This window comes from Pantherophis guttatus, chromosome 16, assembly GCF_059756535.1.
Source record: "Pantherophis guttatus breed Tessera chromosome 16, ASM5975653v1, whole genome shotgun sequence".
Classification (NCBI taxonomy): Eukaryota; Metazoa; Chordata; class Lepidosauria; order Squamata; family Colubridae; genus Pantherophis; species Pantherophis guttatus.
The window spans coordinates 4,313,911-4,336,304 of record NC_142078.1 but is presented as its reverse complement, the minus strand read 5'-3'; the positions used below and the strand labels follow the sequence as shown (position 1 = coordinate 4,336,304).

The window sequence follows — 22,394 nt, the reverse complement described above, 5'->3', positions numbered from 1 at the left end:
CAGAAAATAGCCGAGCTTAATATCGTCTGCTTGGATACTGCAACTTGCTAACTGCTTTGCCCTCTAAAAAAAAAAAGAGCCTTGGTGGCGCAGCGGACTAAAGTGCTGTTAAGTAGCACCAGCTGCCTGCAACTACTGCAAGTTCAAATCTCCCCAGGCTCAAGGTTGACTCAGCCTTCCATCCTTTCGAGGTAGGTAAAATGAGGACCCGGATTGTGGGGGCAATAAACTGACTTTGTATAAAAAAATAACACCGCTTAGGAAGGGAGGGGGGGTGAAAGTCCTACTAAGCAGGTATATACAAAAGGTATGAAGGCTATTGCTTAACGCATTGTAAGCCGCCCTGAGTCTCCGGAGAAGGGTGGCATATAAATCGAACCAATAAATACAATAAATAAAAGGAATAAGGGGAAGGGGGAAGGGTCTCCTGAAAAAACAAATTGTCCCCAGGGGTGTCAGACTCAGTTTCATTGAGGGCTGCATCAGGGCTGTGGTTGACCTCGAGGGCCAGGGAGATGTGGCTGACTGGGTGGGCATGGCCAACTTGATGCCACTCCTCAAACTCCTGGCATGTTTCTCCTTTGCACTGGGTAGACCAGGCCGAAACGACGCGGGCCGCTGTTTTTACATTTTCGAGGACGGCCCCACATTGCAGGTCAGATCCGGCCCGGGGGTCTTGTGTATGACACCCCAGTCCTAAGGAGTTAGTGCCGGGAACGGAGATCGTCGTGATCCAGATGAAACCAGCCAACGATGATGTGGCAAGGACAGGGGTCAGCAACCTGCGGCTCCAGAGCTGCATGCGGCTCTTTGGGCCCTCTGCTGTGGCTCCCTGTCAGGTGATCCCACCACTGGCTGGCCCCGCCCCTGCCCCTCCCCTCCCAGTCACTCCTCCCCTGGCCTGAGAAGGTAAGGACGACGGTGGGGGATGGAGAAGCGGCCAGGGAAGAGAGAGAGAGAGATACAGAGAGAGGGAGAGAGAGAGAGACATAGAGACATACAGAGAGAGAGAGAGAGAGACATAGAGAGATACAGAGAGAGGGAGAGAGAGACATAGAGAGATACAGAGAGAGGGAGAGAGAGACATAGAGAGATACAGAGAGAGGGAGAGAGAGACATAGAGAGATACAGAGAGAGGGGGAGAGAGAGAGACATAGAAAGATACAGAGAGAGGGAGAGAGAGACAGAGAGAGATACAGAGAGAGAGGGAGAGAGAGAGACAGAGAGATACAGAGAGAGGGGGGAGAGAGAGAGAGACATAGAAAGATACAGAGAGAGAGGGAGAGAGACATAGAGAGATACAGAGAGAGAGGGAGAGAGAGAGTCATAGAGAGATAAAGAGAGAGGGAGAGAGAGAGAGACATAGAGAGATACAGAGAGAGGGAGAGAGAGAGACATAGAGAGATACAGAGAGAGGGAGGAGAGAGAGAGACATAGAAAGATACAGAGAGAGGGAGAGAGAGACATAGAGAGATACAGAGAGAGAGGGAGAGAGAGAGACATAGAGAGATACAGAGAGAGAGGGGGAGAGAGAGAGACATAGAGAGATACAGAGAGAGGGAGAGAGAGAGACATAGAGAGATACAGAGAGAGGGGGGAGAGAGAGAGAGAGATATAGAGAGATACAGAGAGAGGGAGAGAGAGAGAGACATAGAGAGATACAGAGAGAGGGGGAGAGAGAGACAGAGAGATACAGAGAGAGGGGGGAGAGAGAGACATAGAAAGATACAGAGAGAGGGAGAGAGAGACATAGAGAGATACAGAGAGAGAGGGAGAGAGAGAGACATAGAAAGATACAGAGAGAGGGAGAGAGAGACATAGAGAGATACAGAGAGAGGGAGAGAGAGAGACATAGAGAGATACAGAGAGAGGGAGAGAGAGACATAGAGAGATACAGAGAGAGGGAGAGAGAGAGACATAGAAAGATACAGAGAGAGGGAGAGAGAGAGACATAGAGAGATACAGAGAGAGGGAGAGAGAGAGACATAGAGAGATACAGAGAGAGGGGGGAGAGAGAGAGACATAGAAAGATACAGAGAGAGGGAGAGAGAGACATAGAGAGATACAGAGAGAGGGAGAGAGAGACATAGAGAGATACAGAGAGAGGGGGAGAGAGAGAGACATAGAGAGATACAGAGAGAGAGGGAGAGAGAGACATAGAGAGATACAGAGAGAGGGGGAGAGAGAGAGACAGAGAGATACAGAGAGAGAGGGAGAGAGAGAGACATAGAGAGATACAGAGAGAGAGGGAGAGAGAGACATAGAGAGATACAGAGAGAGGGGGAGAGAGAGAGACATAGAGAGATACAGAGAGAGAGGGAGAGAGAGACATAGAGAGATACAGAGAGAGGGGGAGAGAGAGAGACATAGAGAGATACAGAGAGAGGGAGAGAGAGAGACATAGAAAGATACAGAGAGAGGGAGAGAGAGAGACATAGAGAGATACAGAGAGAGGGAGAGAGAGAGACATAGAGAGATACAGAGAGAGGGGGGAGAGAGAGAGACATAGAAAGATACAGAGAGAGGGAGAGAGAGACATAGAGAGATACAGAGAGAGGGAGAGAGAGACATAGAGAGATACAGAGAGAGGGGGAGAGAGAGAGACATAGAGAGATACAGAGAGAGAGGGAGAGAGAGAGACATAGAGAGATACAGAGAGAGAGGGAGAGAGAGACATAGAGAGATACAGAGAGAGGGGGAGAGAGAGAGACATAGAGAGATACAGAGAGAGAGGGAGAGAGAGACATAGAGAGATACAGAGAGAGGGGGAGAGAGAGAGACATAGAGAGATACAGAGAGAGGGAGAGAGAGAGACATAGAAAGATACAGAGAGAGGGAGAGAGAGAGACATAGAGAGATACAGAGAGAGGGAGAGAGAGAGACATAGAGAGATACAGAGAGAGGGGGGAGAGAGAGAGACATAGAAAGATACAGAGAGAGGGAGAGAGAGACATAGAGAGATACAGAGAGAGGGAGAGAGAGACATAGAGAGATACAGAGAGAGGGGGAGAGAGAGAGACATAGAGAGATACAGAGAGAGAGGGAGAGAGAGACATAGAGAGATACAGAGAGAGGGGGAGAGAGAGAGACATAGAGAGATACAGAGAGAGAGGGAGAGAGAGAGACATAGAGAGATACGGAGAGCCATTTTCTGTGGGAAATGGCTCTTTGAGTATTTAAGGTTGCAGACCCTTGGGTTAAGGAGAAGCAAGAAGGGCCCAATCCCCCCTAGCCCAAGGCATGCTGGGTAACTTGCAGAGGAGGGAGACTAGCCTTCTAAGCCCTCCTTAAACTAATACCACTCTACAAAGCCTTAGTAAGACTACACCTAGAGTACTGCATTCAATTTTGGTCACCACACTATAAAAAAGATGTGGAGACTCTAGAAAGAGTGCAGAGAAGAGCAACCAGGATGATGAGGGGACTGGAGGCTCAAACATACGATGAACGGTTGCAGGAACTGGGCATGGCTGGTCTAGTGAAGAGAAGGACCAGGGGAGACAGGAGAGCATCTTCCAATAGTTGAGGGGCTGCCCCAGAGAGGAGGAAGGGGGTCAAGCTATTTTCCAAAGCATCCGAAGTCCAGACGAGGAACAATGGATGGAAACTGAATAAGGAGAGATTCAACCTGGAAATGAGGAGGAATTTCCTTACAGTCAGAACAATAAACCCATGGAAGTAAAAGTTGCCTTCAGAAGTTGTGGGAGCTTCATCCCTGGAAGCTTTCAAGAAGAGCCTGGACTGCCATCTGTCAGAAATGGTGTAGGGTCTCCTGCTTGGGCGGGGGGTTGGACTAGATGACCTCCAAGGTCCCTTCCAACTTGTTAAATCTGTATCTTTCCTGCCCCACCCTCCACAAAATCAAAGGGGGGAGGGGATCTTGAGCAAGGGCAGTTCACAAGGGCCCAGCATCAATGCTTGTAAGGTTTGCAAGTAGGAACCCAAGGGGAGAAGGGGGTCTCTGCTTCCCCCCCCCTCCCCAACAGAGATCAGGTTCACACAACACATCCTAAACTAAGCAAAAGTGGGAGGGGGGGGTTTCCGGCTCTGTCTGGGTGGGAAATCCAGCATGTATGAACCGAACCTTAGTATCAAACCTACCCATCCCCGGGTTAATTTGTCTTGGCCCCTTTGGAGACCTTAATTTGAGGTTTCGCAAGTCGTCCGAATGGGGTGCCGGAACAACTTTTCTCTCTTCTTCCAAGCCAAGAAGAAGTGGGGGGGGAGAAACCCCCTCCCCAAAAGAGAAGGAGCAACAGAAAACAGTGGAGAAATAGAAAAGAGAAATAGAAACAGGCAGACTCCCCTGCCACGAAATCTGCAGCAGCTCTGGATGGACACCGGAGCCCATCAGCCCCAGCCAGCTCAGGCGGAGGGCAAGGGGATCCGAGAACCCACAAGGGGGCTGCTCCCGAGATCCCAGGTGTGGCGTTTCCCAGCAGCCCCCATAATTTAGGATTATAATAACACCCCCCCACACACATTTTTGCTTCCAAAGCCAGACCTCTCCTCCTATCTCCAGACTCTCCCCCCCCCCACTCGCTCGTTGTTGTTCTCACACAACTGTTGTGACTAAAACGGCAAAGGAGCAGCCTGGGGGTGGAGGGGAGGGGGGGCTTTCCAAGAGGCCTCCAGCCACTGGCCCCCTCCAGCAATCCTAAAGAGGTGGGGGGGGGAGAAAGACCCCTCCCCTCCAAGGAGGAGATGCAAGCCTCTGAATCTGTCTCCGCTCCACACCGACCATCAAGCCCATGGGGCTCTCTGAGCGTGCGGACTAGGGAACTTCCTCCGTGCTGGCGAGAGGAGGGGGTGCTCCTTGTATGCCTGAGTCTGGAAAAGCCCCCCCCCAAGAGGAGCAGAGCACAGCCTTGTGTCCCCCCCCCACCTCATTCATATTCCTTCAAGTCATACTTAGCTCTCTCTCTCTCTCTCTCTCTCTCTCTCTCTCTCTCTCTCTCTCTCTCTCTCTCTCTCTCTCTCTCTCTCTCTCTCCCCCATCCTCATAATTTGGGGTTTACTCAGGCTGAGAAGACCTGAGACTCGGAATTCTCTGCGGAGACCCTTCCCCCTATTTCAATGAGGCAGGGGAGGTTCCTTGCCATCCGCTTATGTCCTTCTGGACTCTCTCTCCAGAACTGAGTGACACATGATGGCCAGGGATTAAATTGCACTGAGCACTGATGATGTAAGCTAGATGGGTCATTTAACGCCTGCAAGAAAACCACCAAGCTCAGAGAGAGCACCAAGGACCCCACAGTCTTCCTCCCTTTCTCCTTCCTCCTTCCTCCTCCTTCTCCTCCTCCTCCCTTCTACCGGTAGCACTGATGATGTTATCTAGATGGGTCATGAAATGCCTGCACAAAAATATCCAAGCTCAGAGAGCACCAAGGACCCCACAGTCCTCTTCCTCCCCCCTTCCTTCTTCCTCCTCCATCTCTCCTCCTCCTCCTCCTCCTTTCTCCTCCCTCCCTCCTTCTCCTCCTCTTCTCCTTTCTCCTTCATCCCTCCTCCTCCTCCTTTTCTCCTTCCTCCTTCATCCCTCCTCCTCCTCCTTTTCTCCTTTCTCCTTCATCCCTCCTCCTCCTTCTCCCTTCCTTCCTCCTACATCCCTCCTCCTCCTCCTTTTCTCCTTCCTCCTTCATCCCTTCTCCTCTTCTCCTTCCTCCTTTCTCCTTCCTCTTCATCCCTTCTCCTCCTCCTCCCTTTCTCCTTCCTTCTTCCCTCCTCTTCTCCTTCCTCCTTCATCCCTTCTCCTCCTCTTCTCCTTCCTCCTTCCTCCTTCATCCCTTCTCCTCCTCCTCCCTTTCTCCTTCCTTCTTCCCTCCTCCTCCCTTCCTCCTTCCTCCCACCTCCTCCTCCCTTCTAGCACTGATGAAGTTCCCTAGTTGGGTCATGAAACGTCCGCCAGAAAACCGCCAAGCTCAGAGAGCACCACGAACCCCACAATCCTCCTCCCCCTCCGTTTCTCCTTCCTCCTTCATCCCTCCTCCTCCTCCTCCCTTCCTCCTTCCTCCCTCCTCCTCCTCCCTTCTAGCCCTGATGAAGTTCCCTAGTTGAGTCATGAAACGTCCGCCCAAAAACCACCAAGCTCAGCACCACGGACCTTTCCTCGCAGTAGCTCAACCCTGAGCTACGAGCATCCTCCTTTACTGATTAAATTACACATGAAGCATGGCAGGCAAGCAGGGTCTCGCAGCTTCAGGCCCCCTCGCCCAGCAGAACTGCTGTCCCTTGTCGTCGTCGTCCCCCCCTCAGTCCCCGGTCCCCCCCCCCGAGGGCTGCGTCCCTGCAAATCTCCTCCAAGCCTTGACACCTCATCTCAACCCACTTAGAGTCGGTATTTATGGCCGTCCCGCTTGACCTCTGCTTGGATGCTCCCCCTTCCATAAACAAGCATCCCAGAGAGCCTCTTTGGCCTAGCAGGGCGGCGTTATTAGCCCGAAGGCCAGCCGCGTGTCAGTAACTCTCCGGCATGGCAGGGATGGATGGATGGCCGCATCGTTTTTGGGCCCAGCCTGATGGGCAGGCGGCGAGGTGTAGGGGGGGGTCTCTCTCCGTCTCGTTTGTCACCCGGCCGGCTGACAGAATTACGGGCCTTTAAATGGAACCATCTATCTGGAGGAAGTCAAATCTCTTTCGCAGTCCGGAGGCCCGCAGGAATATTGCCTGGGACCTAGATGTCAAGAGGGTAATTAGACGCACGGCAAGGCAATCGTCTCTTGGCCTTCGCGGAAAGGCGCCGACCTGCTCTCTCTACCCCCCCCTCCCACTCTTCCCCCCCCCGCCCGCCCACCCCAACCCCAGAGACCTTGAAGTCATTGTTTGGGGAGGGGGGTCGGGGAGAGAAGGTCCTGTCGTTCATGATTCTGGTTTTGCTATTTTTTTTCTCTCTCTCTCTCTCTTCTTCTTCTTTAATTTCGCCTGGCAGTCTCTTCCTTTGGGATGGAGACAATAGGGAGTTTTTCAAAGACAGCCAAATCTTGCCGGAGGAACCAAACCATGGATGGTTGGGGGCATTATGGAGAGCAAAATCTACCCTTGAGGGGAAGGGGGTTCAAAAGCAGAACCTCTTTGAAAAGAAGCCTTAATGCTCCCTGGTTTAACGAGGTTATTCGTTTCCTCCAGTCCCGGGGATCTGCGATCCTAGGAAAGGGAATTTTTTCCTCCATTCCTTCTCTATCTCTTCACGGTCGTACTTGAGGGGCTGCCACAAAGAAGAGGAGGGGGGGTGGGGTCGACTTATTTTCCAAAGCACCAGAAGGCAGGACAGGAAGCAACGGATCCGAGAACGCAACCTGGAACTCAGGAGAACATTCCGGACAGCGAGGAGAATTAATCAGGGGAACGAACGACTTGCCTCCAGAAGTTGTAGGTGCTTTTCATCTTTAAGAAGATTGTTGGGCAACCGTTTGTCTAAAATGGTATAGGATCGAGGAAGAGGAGGAGGAGGAGGAGGAGGAGGAGGAGGAGGAGGAGAAGAAGAAGAAGAAGAAGAAGAAGAAGAAGAAGAAGAAGAAGAAGAGGAGGAGGAGGAGGAGGAGGAGAAGGAAGATGAGGAAGAAGGAGGAAGAGAGGAAGGAGGAGGAAGAAGAAGAAGGAGGAGGAGCAGGAGGAGGAAGAAGAGGAAGAAGAAGAGGAGGAAGAGAGGAAGGAGTAGAAGGAAGAAGAAGGAGGAGGAAAAGAAGAAGAAGAAGAGGAGGAGGAGGAGGAGGGAAGGAGGAGGAAGAAGAGGAAGAGGAGGAGGAAAAGAGGAAGAAGGCGGAAGAGAGGAAGGAAGAGGAGGAAGGAGGAGGAGGAGGAGAGGAGGAGGAGGAGCAGGAGGACGAATAGGAGGAGGAGGAAGAAGAGGAAGAAGAAGAGGAGGAAGAGAGGGAGGAGGAGGAGGAGGAGGAGGAGGAGGAGGAGAAGAAGAAGAAGAAGAAGAAGAAGAAGAAGAAGAAGAAGAGGAGGAGGAGGAGAAGGAAGATGAGGAAGAAGGAGGAAGAGAGGAAGGAGGAGGAAGAAGAAGAAGGAGGAGGAGCAGGAGGAGGAAGAAGAGGAAGAAGAAGAGGAGGAAGAGAGGAAGGAGTAGAAGGAAGAAGAAGGAGGAGGAAAAGAAGAAGAAGAAGAGGAGGAGGAGGAGGAGGAGGGAAGGAGGAGGAAGAAGAGGAAGAGGAGGAGGAAAAGAGGAAGAAGGCGGAAGAGAGGAAGGAAGAGGAGGAAGGAGGAGGAGGAGGAGAGGAGGAGGAGGAGCAGGAGGAGGAGGAGGAGAAGGAGAAGGAGAAGAAGAAGAAGAAGAAGAAGAAGAAGAAGAAGAAGAAGAAGAAGAAGAAGAAGAAGAAGAAGAAGAAGAAGAAGAAGAAGAAGAAGAAGAAGAAGAAGAAGAAGTTCTATTTTGATATTTCCCTTCCTTGCGTGTTCATGAGCTTGGTCGTTTTGATGTTCAGGAAGAGGTCAAAATTGTCTCTTTCTTCCTTGATTTTCTGCATCGGGTGCTCCAGGAATTCTTGGGTTTCCGAGAAAAGAGTTGTACGTCAGCCTGTCGAAGATGATTGACGTGATTTCCCCCAAGCTTTTGCCCCAATTCGTCTTTTTTTTAAAAAAAAAAAAACTCTTCAAGCTCCAGCTTCCTCGCCATCGTGTTTTCTTTTTCCATGCAGGATATCTCCACTTCAGAGTCTCTCGTTTCCCTCTCCATGGGGTTTTCCAAAGGAGGGCATTGTTTTATTTTTCTTTCTGGCACGGGTGCGCAACCTACAGCCCTTAACCACTTCCAGCCCTTGACCCAGTATCCAAAACCCTCTGCAAGAAAGCAGTTTAAGATTTCTGCTGAAGATTTGGTGACCCTCAGAATCTGGGGGATTCTTGAGTGAAGGCGGCAGCCCAAAAAAAAGAGTCACAGTTTGGCAAATTTACTAACAGAATTAACAGAGTTGGAAGGGTCCTTGGAGGTCTTCTAGTCCAGCCCCCTTGTCAAGCAGGAGAACCTATACAATCTCAGACAAGTGGCCATCCAGTCTCTTCTTAAAAACCTCGATGCAGCGGCCACGATTTCCGGTGGCAAGCTGTTCCACTGGTTAATTGTCTTCACTGTTAGGAAGTTTCTCCTTAATTCCAGGTTGCTTCTTTCTTTGATTAGTTTCCATCCATTTTTTTTCCTTGCCTTCTGATGCTTTGGAAAATAATTTGACCCTCTCCTCTTCTCTGTGGCAGCCCAGGGGTGAAACCCAGCAGGTTCTGGAGAACCCGTAGCGGAAATTTTGAGCAGTTCGGAGAACCGGCAAATGCCACCTCTGGCTGGCCCCAGAGTTGGGTGGGAATGGAGAGCCTTGGTGGCACAGCAGACTAAAGCGCTGTTAAGTAGCACCAGCTGCCTGCAATTACTGCAAGTTCGAATCTCACCAGGCTCAAGGTTGACTCAGCCTTCCATCCTTCCGAGGTAGGTAAAATGAGGACCCGGATTGCGGGGGCCATAAGCTGACTTTGTATAAAAAAAAGAACACCGCTTGGGGGGGGGCCCGAAAGCCCTACTCAGCAGGTATATACAAAAGTATGAAGGCTATTGCTTAACGCGTTGGAAGCCCACCTGAGTCTCCGGAGAAGGGCGGCATATAAATCGAACCAATAAATAAATAAATAAATAAATAAATAAATAAATTTTGCAATATCCTTCCCTCCAGGAATGGGGAGGGAATGGGGATTTTGCAGTAACCTTCTCCTGGAGTGGGGTGGTAGGGTTGCCAGGTCTGCTTCCAAAAAATAGCGGACAAGCGGGGGGGTGGGGTTGTTAAGTAGTAAAAAAATTAAAAAAAATTTACAATTAAATTATATATTGTCTTACAAACACTTTAACACGTATTAAAAGAATCACTTCAAAACTTGACTTAAAATTCAAAACATCAAATATGTTATAATAACATGTAAAATATTAAATTACATTTTAATTTCATCCTAAAGCTTTTGAATAAAAAAAAAAAATGTCCACTATTTTGTGAAAAAAAAAATAGTGAACAGAATGTGAAAAAAGCAGACTGTCCGCTCAAATAGTGGACACCTGGCAACACTATGGGGGTGGGAATGGAGATTTTGCAGTACCCTTCTCCTGCCACGCCCACCAAGCCACGCCCACAGAACCGGTAGGAAAAAAAAAATTGGATTTCTCCACTGTGGCAGCCCCTTAAAACTTGGAACATTGTTATCTCGTCATCTCCGAAGGGAGGAAGACACAAAAGCCACACTTCGTCATCACTCAACAAGGAGATGCAAATCTTATTTTATGCCAAATATCTGTTCAAGATCTGTTGTTTTTTTCCTGGGCTTCCCAGCTCAGGAATGTTCAAATCTCCACTCCCCATCAATGGCACGTTAGCAGAAAAATCATCCTACCTTTCAACAACTCTAAAGAGACAAAGTTAAGATGGCTTGTTTGTCTATGCCAGGGGTCAGCAACCTGCGGCCATGGAGCCGCATGTGGCTCTTTTACCCCTCTGCTGCGGCTCCCCGTCACTCAAACTATGCGTCACAACCGCCAATGTGCGACACCCGCCAGCACGCAATTTATTGAGCTTTTCAACCCCCGATAGGCCAACCATGGATAAATTCAAGAAAAGAAAAGTTTCAGAAGAAAACAGAACGTTTAATTCAACTACATATGCTAGTTTTGCGGCTCGAGAAATAGTCAGGCACGGGAAGGGTTTTTGTGGCTCCCGGTGTTTTCTTTTCTGTGGGAAACGGGTCCTTTTGAGTGTTTAAAGCTGCAGATCCCTGGTCTATGCAGTACAGCTTATTCCTCGGCTTATGGCCAGAACTGGCACCAGAATTTTTGTTACTGGTCAAGGCCAGTTATTAAACGAGACCACGCCTGAGTTTGCAACCTTCTCTGCCGCAGTTTGTGAAAGCAAAGCGGTTGCTTAAGCGAATCTTGTGGTCATTAAATGAAACAAAATTCCCTCGTTGATATTACTTGTTGGAAAACCGGCTGGGAAAGTCGTAAATGCTCATTAGGTGACACCCCCCAGGATGTTGCAACCGTCGTAAAGACATACTGGTTGCCAAGTGTTCGGATGCTGATCGCGCAATTGTGCAGATTCTGCAGTGGTCATAAGTGTGAGGATCGGTTGTAAGTCACGTTATTTTGTAACTTCAAAATGGATCACTGGATGAATCAGGTGTAAGTCAAGGACTGCCTTTAGAAACCAGGGGGAACAATCTTGATCCCATGGTTATTTTTAAATAAAAATAAGAATAAGAATAATCCGACTATCCATTTTTCATCCTTGCAACCGTTCATGCAAAAACCGACCCCTTCATTCTTGCCACTGCGAGACAAATTGCGAAGTTGATTTTCTGGTTTTTGAAACTGCACAGCCTTCCTCCCCCCACCAGCCCACCCCTCCCCACTCTGGCACCCACCAATTTTGGGTGGGCAGAGGATGTTTCAAAGGGGTTCATAAACTTAGGGAAGGAAGGACGGACGGAAGGAAGGAAGGAAGGAAGGAAGGAAGGAAGGAAGGAAGGAGATGGAAATGGAAATGGAAATGGAAGGAAAAAGGAAGGAAGAGAGGGAGGGAGGGAGGGAGGAAGGAAGGAAGGAAGGAAGGAAGGAAGGAAGGAAGGAAGGAAGGAAGGAAGGAAGGAATTAAGGAAGGAAGGATTTCAAGGGCAATGTAACACTTGCCAACAGAAATTTTGGGTGGGCAGAAAATGTTTCAAAGTGGGTTAATAAGCTTAGGAAAGAAAGAAAAGAAAAAGAGAGAGAGAGAGAGAGAGAGAGAAAGAGAGGGGGAAGGGAGGAAGGAAGGAAAGAAAGAAGGAAGGAAGGATGGATGGATGGATTTCAAAGACAACACTTGCCAACAGAAATTTTGGGTGGGCAGAGGATGTTTCAAAGCATGTTAATAAACAAAAGAAAGAAAGAAAGAAAGAAAGAAAGAAAGAAAGAAAGAAAGAAAGAAAGGGGAAGGAAGGAAGGAAGGAAGGAAGGGAGAAGAGGGAAGGATCAAGGGAAAGAAGGAATGAGGGAGGGAGGGAGGATGGATGGATTTCAAGGGCAATGCAACACTTGCCAACAGAAATTTTGGGTGGGCAGAGGATGTTTCAAAGCATGTTAATAAACAAAAGAAAGAAAGAAAGAAAGAAAGAAAGAAAGAAAGAAAGAAAGAAAGAAAGAAAGGGGAAGGAAGGAAGGAAGGAAGGGAGAAGAGGGAAGGATCAAGGGAAAGAAGGAATGAGGGAGGGAGGGAGGATGGATGGATTTCAAGGGCAATGCAACACTTGCCAACAGAAATTTTGGGTGGGCAGAGGATGTTTCAAAGTGGGTTAATAAACTTAGGAAGGAAAGAAAGAAAAAAGAAAAGAAAAGAAAGGAAGGAAGGAAGGAAGAAAGAAAGAAAGAAAGAAAGAAAGAAAGAAGAAAGAAAGAAGGAAGGAAAAAAAGAAAAGAAAAGAAAGGAAGAAAGAAAGAAAGAAAGAAAGAAAGAAAGAAAGAAAGAAAGAAAGAAAGAAAGAAAGGGCAGTCAGCATTTAAAAAACCCCCCCTGATGGCCATTCTTGTTCCTTGCGACCACCTTGCTGTGATTGTGAGGGTTTCCGTTCGTGGCTCCCACCCACCCACCCACTCGCCCACCAGACACTCTGGGGAAGCTAACAAAACACCACATTAGCATAAACCCTTGGAAATCGGCAACGGCTAAAGTCATAATAAACTTACTTAGGGATATTATCCCTCTGCCGAAGCCATTTCTTTCTTGTGTGTTGTTGGTTTTTTTGATCCTGCTTCAAAGTTGGAGGAATGAATGGTGACCTTGAAAACAGGTGTTGGAGCTGAATCCTCCCCCCCACACACACACAAACACACACACACACAAGCACAGAGAAGACACCCCACACAGCTGTTGGGAGCTCACCACTTGGCTCATCCTTCTGGCGGAATGAATGCCAATCAGGGAGGCACAAAAATGCGCTCCGGTTGGGGAGAATGCCCGGCCCCAGCCACGTTTGCCGTTTTGGCATCAGGATGCGCAGAAAAGCACAAGGGGCTTTTCTTGCACCAAAATGTGCCCCCCCCCAAGCAGGAATTTTGAGTGAGGAAGGCATTGCGGGGATAGGGAAACCAAACAGAAGGGATCTGGGGTTGCAAAACTTTTGGGGAGGGAGGGAGGGAGGGAGGGAGGAAGGGAGGGAGGGAGGAAGGAAGGAAGGGAGGGAGGGAGGGAGGGATATATGGGAGAAAGAAAGGAAGGTGTGAGGGACGGAGGGAGGGAAGGAAGGAAGGTAAGAAGTGAGAAAAGGAAGGAATTAGGGAGGAAGGGAGGAAGGGAGGGAGGGAGGGATATATGGGAGAAAGAAAGGAAGGTGTGAGGGACGGAGGGAGGGAAGGAAGGAAGGTAAGAAGTGAGAAAAGGAAGGAATTAGGGAGGAAGGAAGGAAGGGAGGGAGGGAGGGATATATGGGAGAAAGAAAGGAAGGTGTGAGGGACGGAGGGAGGGAAGGAAGGAAGGTAAGAAGTGAGAAAAGGAAGGAATTAGGGAGGAAGGGAGGAAGGGAGGGAGGGAGGGAGAGAGGGAGGAAGGGAGGAAGGAAAAGGAAGGGAGGGAGGGAGGGATATATGGGAGAAAGGAAGGAAGGAAATGGTGGGAGGGATGGAGGGAGGGAAGGAAGGAAGGTAAGAAGTGAGAAAAGGAAGGAATTAGGGAGGAAGGGAGGAAGGAAGGGAGGGAGGGAGGGAGGGAGGAAGGAAGGGAGGAAGGAAGGGAGGGAGGGAGGAAGGAAGGGAGGGAGGGAGGAAGGAAAAGAAAGGGAGGGAGGGAGGGATATATGGGAGAAAGGAAGGAAGGAAATGGTGGGAGGGATGGAGGGAGGGAAGGAAGGAAGGTAAGAAGTGAGGAAAGGAAGGAATTAGGGAGAGAGGGAGGGAAGGAGGGAGGAAGGTGTAAAAGCTTTTTTAGTTTTTAAATTTCCTGTTAAAAGCTTTTAACAGGAAATTACAGGGGAAAGCAAAGAAATGAAATGAAAACAAGAAAGAAAGAAAGAAAGAAAGAAAGAAAGAAAGAAAGAAAGAAAGAAAGAAAGAAAGAAAGAAAGAAAGATGGGGAGGAAAGGAAAAAGATGGGACTGGGAGGAAGGAAGGAAGGAAAGAAGGGAGGGAGGGAGGAAGAAAAAGGGAGGGAGGGAGCAAGGAAGGAAGGAAAAAGGAGAGAAGGAGGGAGGGAAGAAGGAAATGTGGGGAAAAGGAAGGAAGGAACTGGTGTGAGGGACGGAGGGAGGGAGGGAAGGAAGGTAGGAAGTGAGGAAAGGAAGGAATGAGGGAGGGAGGGAGGGAGGAAGGAAAAATGGTGTAAAAACTTTTTTATTTTTAAATTTCCTATTAAAAGTTTTTAACAGGAAATTACAGGGGAAAGCAAAGAAATGAAACGAAAACATAAAAGAAAGAAGAAAAAGAAAGAAAGAAAGAAAGAAAGAAAGATGGGGAGGGAAGGAAGAAGATGGGACTGGGAGGAACGAAGGAAGGAAGGAAGGAAGGAAGGAAGGAAGGAAGGAAGGAAGGAAGGAAAGAAGGATTTCAAGGGCCCTGCAAACCAAAATTGTGTCAACCAAAATTGTGCCTTTTACACGAAGGGACAGAGTTTGAAGGCTGGGAGCACAATCGGTGACAAGCAAACTCCAGTGGCCTGTTAGCCCAATGAAACCTCCAGGCACAGGCACAGTCTACCTCCAAACAGGGAAAGGGATGCAGACAAAAAAGGAGGAGACGGGTCTTGTGTGTGTCCCCATGGCCAACCTGAATTCCCAGCCCCTTCCTCCTCTTCTGCTTAGATAGGCAGACGCGTTGGACACAATTTGGCAGGCTGAGACCTCTCTCCTTGGACCTGTCAGCCTCTCCTGGAGCCGCACAGTCTTGTCATCACACGCAAACACACACAAACACACAAACACACACAGAGACACAAGAGTTCAGCTTCCTTTTCCTGCCTTACAGCAAAGCAGCTAGGAGAGAGAGAGAGAGCCAACTCTCTCCAGCCGTCCTCCTCCAGGTGTGTGGCGAACATCTGGAGGTCCCTGCTGGGTCTCTCCAGACCCTGTCCTTGAGTTGTCTTCCTGGGGGAGACCCCGTCCCCAAGGCTGGACCGGACCCCCCTCCCCAGCCACAACTTCTGAGCTCAAGAAATGCCCCCTCCACCCACCCACCCACCCACCACAGCTCCCCATCAACTAGGCATCAAGTGTTGGCTCGGCATATCAAACCTTGGTAGTACAGTGGTCTAAGGCACCCTGTTATTAAGCTGGTTATTAAGACCAGCTGCCTGCAATTACTGCAGGTTCGAATCTCGCCAGGCTCAAGGTTGACTCAGCCTTCCATCCTTTCTAAGGTAGGTAAAATGAGGACCCAGTTTGTGGGGGCAATAAGCTGACTTTGTATAAATATACAAAAGGATGAAGGCTATTGCTTAACGCCTTGTAAGTCGCCCTGAGTCTCCGGAGAAGGGCGGCATATAAATCAAATTTTAAAAAAAAGAAAAGAAAGAGAAAGAAAAAGAAGGAAAGAAGGAAGGAAGGAAGGAAGGAAAGAAAGAAAGAAAGAAAGAAAGAAAGAAAGAAAGAAAGAAAGAAAGAAAGAAAGAAAGAAAGAAAAGCTGACTTTGTATAAATATACAAAAGTATGAAGGCTATTGCTTAACGCCTTGTAAGCCGCCCTGAGTCTCCGGAGAAGGGCGGCATATAAATCTAATTAAAAAAAAACCTGGGTACCAGCTGGTCACACAAAGCACACACACACCCTGTAAACTTTCCCTTTCACCCACGGGGAAACAGAGGCACGCCAGAGGAAACGGGCACCCTGGTACCCCAGATGTCTTCTCCTGAGGCTGCCTTAAGAAAGGAAACCCAGCCGCACCAGTAACGGTCCCAGTTCAACCTCCCAGCACTGGCATCACAGCCAAGGGCTCTGCTCAGGAAGCCCCATGCTCCCCCAAGCAGTGAGGCTGTGGACGATGGGCTTCCTGGCCTGGGAAACGCCAGGGGGGAAAAAATGTCTTTTGAATGGTTTAGAAAGAAAACTGAGCTGTGTCGGTAATGGTCCCAGTTTAATGTCCCAGTTTGACCTCTCAGCACTGGCATCACAGCCAAGGGCTCTGCCCAGGAAGCCCCATGCTCCCCCAAGCAGTGAGGCTGTGGACGATGGGCTTCCCGGCCTGGGAAATGCCAGGGGGAAAAAAGCATCTTTTGAATGGTTTAGAAAGAAAACTGAGCTGCGTCAGTAATGGTCCCAGTTTAACGTCCCAGTTTGACCTCTCAGCACTGGCATCACAGCCAAGGGCTCTCCCCAGGAAGCCCCATGCTCCGCCAAGCAGTGTGGCTGTGGACTATGGGCTTCCTGGCTGCTAAAACACCAGGGGAAAGTTCCCTCCGGAGTCCAGCAGTGCTGATTTTTGGGACCAGAGTGTCTCCCCCACCCACCCCCCTCCCCTCCCCCTTTCCAGCGGGGGGGGCGCTTTCTCACCTCCAGTTCTTTGAAGAAGATGCAGCTGCGTGCCCACTCCACGATGGCGAAGAGGGTCTGGTCTGCCATCTTGCACAGCAGCCCGAAGGTAGTCAGCTTCTCCTGCCTCCCTCTGTTCTGCTCCTGCTGCAGGCAGGTCAGGATGCGGTCCTTCAGCTGCTCCTCTTCGGGCTCCAGCTGCAGCAGCTTCAGCATCACCTCGGGCACGTCCAGCGCCATCGCCGGAGACCCTCCTGCGCCCCCGATGCCCAGATAAGGCTCCGGGAAGGGGTACGCCGGGGCGGCCTCGTGGGGGTGGGCGGCGTAAGGCTCCGGGAACTCGGATTTGATCGCCCGGCTGGCGAAAGGTGGGTAGTGATAGCCCGAAAGGGGTCCGGGGCCCACCGGCCCGGGGGCGGCCAGCGCGGGGGTCCCGTAAGGGCTGCGCTCGTAATCGATGGGAGTCATGGCAGTGGCGCTGGCAGGTGGCAGAGCCTTGGGCATGCCAGCCGGGTGCTGGTGGTGGGCCAGGCCGTGCAGGGAAGGTGGCAGGCCCCCGTAGTCCGCCGCCTGCACTGGAGAGACGATGGGGGGCGGCGGCAGCGGCAGAGACAGCGGCGGCGGGGGTCCCGGCGGCGGCACCGTCTCCAGCTTGAAGCCGTTGGCTCGGAACAGGGCTTTCTTCTGTTGCTTCAACGCCCGGTCGCGCTTGTACATCGGGCCGAATTTATTCCTGCCCCCGCGCATACGGTCGGCGCGCACAGCTGCAAGGAAACGAGGCGTCGGGGTGGGTGGGTGAGTGGGTGGGTTTGAAGGCGGAGGAGACCCTCACTTGCCCGGCATTACCACCACCACCACACTTCTCCACCCGCGTGGACATGAGAGAAGCCCCCCACCCCCCCACCCCCGGCGTCTAGTGGCATCCAAAGGATGGAGGGCAGAATGTGGGATGGTAGAAAGGAGCCTGGTGGTGCAGCGGACTAAACTACTGTTAATAGAATAGAATAGAATAGAATAGAATAGAATAGAATAGAATAGAATAGAATAGAATAGAATAGAATAGAATAGATTAGAATAAGATTTGGAATGGAATGGAATGGAATGGAATGGAATAGAAAAGAACAGAACAGAACAGAACAGAACAGAACAGAACAGAACAGAACAGAACAGAACAGAATAGGAGCCTTGGTGTCACAGCAGACTAAACTGCTGCTGTTAAAGTAGCACTTAGCTGCCAGCTGCCTGCAATTACTGCGAGTTCAAATCTCCCCAGGCTCAAGGTTGGCTCAGCCTTCCATCCTTCCGAGGTAGGTAAAATGAGGACCCGGATTGTGGGGGCAATAAGCTGACTTTGTATAAAAAAGAACACCGCTTGGGGGGGCCTAAAAAGCCCTACTAAGCAGGTATATACAAAAGTATGAAGGCTATTGCTTAATGCATTGTCTCCGGAGAAGGGCGGCATATAAATCAAACTAATAAAAATTAAAATAAAATAGCGCGGGCGTTTGGCAGCCTCTTGGTTTCCCCAGTTGTCGCCCCGTGGTAGGTGCCTGTCGGGGCTGCCTCGCGTGTCCTTCCTGCGAGACCCCCACCCCACCTTACCCGTCCCCTCCCCAGAGCTGTTCTCAAGGCCTCAGCTGCCTTGCAGAGGGGGGGCTGCAACGGAGGTGGCTTTACTCGCCCCCAACGAGGGGATTCTGCAGGCGTCTTCGCGCAGGCCTCTCCTGCTTTCCCTCTCCCCCCCCCCAAAACAGATCCGTGAAGATCAGAAATAGCACAGGGCCAGGGGTGGGGGTGGGGAAGGAGCGGAGGGGGCAGAGAGAGAGCCTGGAAGGTGTGGGGGGAATGAGGAAAGGCAAGGGAGGCCCCGTCTATTTAAAGAGGGGCTTCCCAAGCAGGGCAGGGAAGGAAGGAAAAAAAGGGGGGGGAGGAAGCGACGGCCCGGAGGAAGAGCCTGGATAGCTCAGCAGACTGATAGCATTGTAATTTAACTCCAGCTGCCTGCAATTACTGCAAGTTCGAATCTCCCCAGGCTCAAGGTTGACTCAGCCTTCCATCCTTTCTAAGGTAGATAAAATGAGGACCCTTTTTGTGGGGGCAATAAGCTGACTTTGTATATTATTATTATTATTGTTGTTGTTGTTGTTGTTGTTGTTATTATTATTATTATTATTATTATTATTATTATTATTATTATTAATTGAATTTGTATACCGCCCTACTCCCGAAGGACTCAGGGCGGTGAACAGCCAAATAAAATACATATAATACAAATATTTTGTATAAAATATACAAAAGGATGAAGGCTATTGCTTAACGCCTTGTAAGCCGCCCTGAGTCTTCGTAGAAGGGCGGCATATAAATCAAATTTTAAAAAAAAAGAGAGAGAGAGTCCCGGCCAAACTTTGGCTGCCCACCCATCCTTTCCCTTCCACCGCTCGTCCTCCTCCCCCGCGCAGGTGAAGGGCGCAAGGCGCTCTCTCTCTCTCCCTCCTGCAAACCGGGTCAAGGCAACCGATCTGGTGGTGGGTGGGTGGGTGTGGGGGGGGCAGCTCGCTCCCTTTTCCCTTCCCGGGACAACACAACCCTGACTCTAATCCGCTTTCCAAGGCTCGCGTTCACACGACCAGGCGCTTCCCTGAGCTGCTTCGTAGCGTGGGGGGTGAGAGGGGGGTGGGAGGGGGTCCCCCCCCCGCCGCAGCCTCCCCCCCCCCGAGTGGTACGTTGTTCCAAGCTTCCTAGCCGCGTTCTCCAAAGGAGCTGTGAACTGGTTTGGATTGGAGTCCGCGCGAATGGTTTTCGGGGTTCAAAGAAAGCTGCCCCGTTTTATTGGCAGTCTCGGAAGGTGGAGGAGGGGGCTCTAAAAAAAAGGCAGAAAGGAGGGTGGACCAACCCCGAACCGCGGGGAAACTCGTCCCGCGTGGGGCGGGGGGGAGCGCAATTCACATTTCCCTTTCTTACTGTCTGCTTTCCCCCCCAAAAAAGAGAGAGAGAAAGAGAGAGAGACGCGCCCCCTTTTCCAAGCAAGCAGCCCGGGCAAGAGAGGGAGGGGCTGTTCGTTACGGGAGGAGGGGGGGAAAGTGGGGGTGGGACACGCGCGCAGGGAAAAAACACGGGCGGCTTTTGACGGGAGCGGGGCGCGCTCTCTGCAAACCGGGTGTTTTTCGAAACATGGGCGCCTTCCCTTCACCTCCGGACCCGTCCCCAAAGAATTGGGGGGGGACCCTGGTGGGAATGCAGGGGAGAAGGCCCGGCTAGATTCCCTGTCTTACTCCCGCCCCCCTCCCCACTTTAACTCTCTCTCGTGAAACACTTTCGTTTTCTCTGCTTCTTCCCAAGGCCGCTTGGCCGCCGGAGCAGCTGAATTGCTGTGCCCACCCGAGGAAGGAGAGGGGTGTGGGAATCCCACCCCAGTGGTGGGATGGGGCAAAACTTAGAGGGGCTTCTCCCTCTTTCCCTCTGGACCTTCACCAAAGGCCCTTCCGACGTGCAAGACCTCCCACACCACCCAGAGGTGGGTTTCAGCAGGTTCTGACCAGTTCTGGAGAACCGGTAGCAGAAATTTTGAGTCGTTCGGTGAACCGGTAGTAAAAAATTCTGACTGGCCCTGCCCCCCATCTATTCTCTGCCTCCCAGTTGAGTCCCAGCTGATCGGGAAGAAATGGGGATTTTGCAGTATCCTTACCCTGGATTGGGGAGGGAATGGAGATTTTACAGTATCCTTCCCCCTGCTACCCCCACCAAGCCACACCCCCACAGAACCGGTAGTAAAAAAAATTTGAAACCCACCACTTGCACACACCCCACCCCCAAGCCAAACCAAGAGCGCTCACCTTCCAGCCGCATCCCGACGGCCAGGCACTTCTGAAAACGGCAGTACGGGCACCTCTTCCGTTGGGTCTTGTCGATCTTGCAATTCTGACTCTCGGTACACGTGTAATGTTTGTTGTTCTGCACCGTCCTCTTGAAGAAGCCCTTGGGCGAGGAGAGAGAGAAAGAGAGAGGAGGGCTTGAGAGAGAGGAAAGGGCGCGGAAAACTATCCCTAGGCGCGCGTGGGGGACTCCGATCCCAGAATCCACGCTGGCCTGTCCCGGTTGGAGGGTTCTGGGAGCTGGCTCAGCAGCGGAGGGTCCGGACAGGGCCCTCTTAACAGCATTATGCCCACCACCACTCCGGGGCAAAGCGGCCTACTGGGAGCCCCCTACCACAACTACCCACAGGAATAAAAAAAAAAAAATGTAAACGGTCGATAAAATTAAACATATATTTTATTTTATTGGCGCTTCCAGCAAAATCGGGGTTGGTATGGGGTCTCTATGCTCGTGGGGCCCATCAGGCCCATGCGTTAAGACAGCCCTGGGGGTCCAGAGGGGGATCTGCCCCCCCAATTCCATCCACTGTGGGATGGAATTAACCCCTAACTCGCCCCAAACAAACAAAACGCACCCAACCCGAATCGCTTCTCCCACGGGAGTCGTTTCGGTGTTGATCTTGCATTCGTATGAACATCATATAAAATTATATATATATAATTTTCTTTCTCTCTCTCTCTCTCTCTCTCTCTCTCTCTCTCTCTCTCTCTCTCTCTCTCTCTCTCTATATATATATATATATATATATATATATATATAATTCTATATATATATATATAATTACACAGTTTCTTCCCGTGTAATTCCCGTGTAATCCTTTTAGGGATATGTTCACAATTACACGGGAAGAAACCCGAAATATTAACTGTACACACACACACACACACACAATTTTATATGATGTTCACACGAATACAAGATATCTATATATCTATATCTATCTATCTATCTATCTATCTATCTATCTATCTATCTATCTATCTATCTATCTATTAGAAAGTTTGCTGGCGTGGGGAACACAGCCACGGACGGTGAATCGGGCCTCTGGATACAATTCCTCCTGGCGAAGAATCATAAAACTGGCTTAAATTTGGCTTTAAAAAAAATTATCCCCCAATTTTTGGATACGTCCTCAAAGACACCAAATTTTACACCATTTTTAACACAGGACATTTTTATAGAAATTACTTAGGCCAGCCTGACCTTCGCTCCTCAATTGATCCTCACCCCAGCCTTGTAAGGTAGGTTAACGTGGAAGAGTAACTAAGTATGAGCCCCCCCCTCCCCGAGAGGGGACGAGGGTCGCCACTCCCTGCCTTTCATTCTTAGTCGGTACCTCTGGCCTCAGTGCCCATCCGTGAAATGGGCTTAAGCGTAGAAGGAAGCGGTTGAGCAGGAGGCGATCATAATGGTTTGTTAATAATTATAATTGTTTAACATAATCTTATAGCTATCCATACGAGGGTCCTGACTGAAATACGACTCGAAACGAGATTCCACGCACGAATAATAAACTGATCGATTGATACTAACACGAGAATTCCTATTTTAATACGACCCCGCCTCTAGATTTAGAATCGAATTCTTTAGAATTCTAATTTTATTCTAATTTCTTGTGCATTGCAAAAAAAAAAAAAAACTAAACACAATTTTTCCCTCCCTCCTTTCCCTCGCCCACCCCTCAAATCCAAGGCAAAAGGGCCGAGGGTCTTTTCCCGGGCCCGGCTCAACCATTTTCTCGCCCCTCCCGGCTGGAGAATCAACCGTCCCAAAATCATCGAAAAAATATCCAGGGGGGGGGGGGAAGCTATTTCTTTAAATAGCTTCATCTTCTTAAAATGAAGATGTTCAGGGGCGGCGTTTTTACGGGGACAGTTCCCGTCTTTAAAAAAGGGGGCGGGGGGGCTTGAGAGAAGGACGTGGCCATTTCTTCTCCTTCACCCCACCCCACCCCCGAAGAAATCAATCCAATTAAACCCCCCTCGATCAGGGATTAAACTAGAAAGGGGAAGAATTTTTCCCCATTCGCCGCCCCCCCCCAAAATCAAAATCCCCCTGAAAACAC

At 50.2% G+C, this 22,394-nt stretch overlaps 1 protein-coding gene across 2 annotated transcripts in view; it reads right to left on the bottom strand.

Annotated features, from left to right (window-relative positions):
• The window catches only part of NR5A1 (nuclear receptor subfamily 5 group A member 1), a 47,013-nt gene that overhangs the window by 17,078 nt on the left and 7,541 nt on the right, over positions 1–22,394 (bottom strand). For both annotated transcript variants that reach the window (XM_087879882.1, XM_087879883.1), the window contains exons 3-4: positions 20,290–20,431; positions 16,478–17,220 (exon numbers count right to left, since the gene is read on the bottom strand). In XM_087879882.1, the coding sequence (XP_087736008.1) occupies positions 16,478–17,220; positions 20,290–20,431 (885 nt within the window). The remainder of the gene's footprint in view (positions 1–16,477; positions 17,221–20,289; positions 20,432–22,394) is intronic.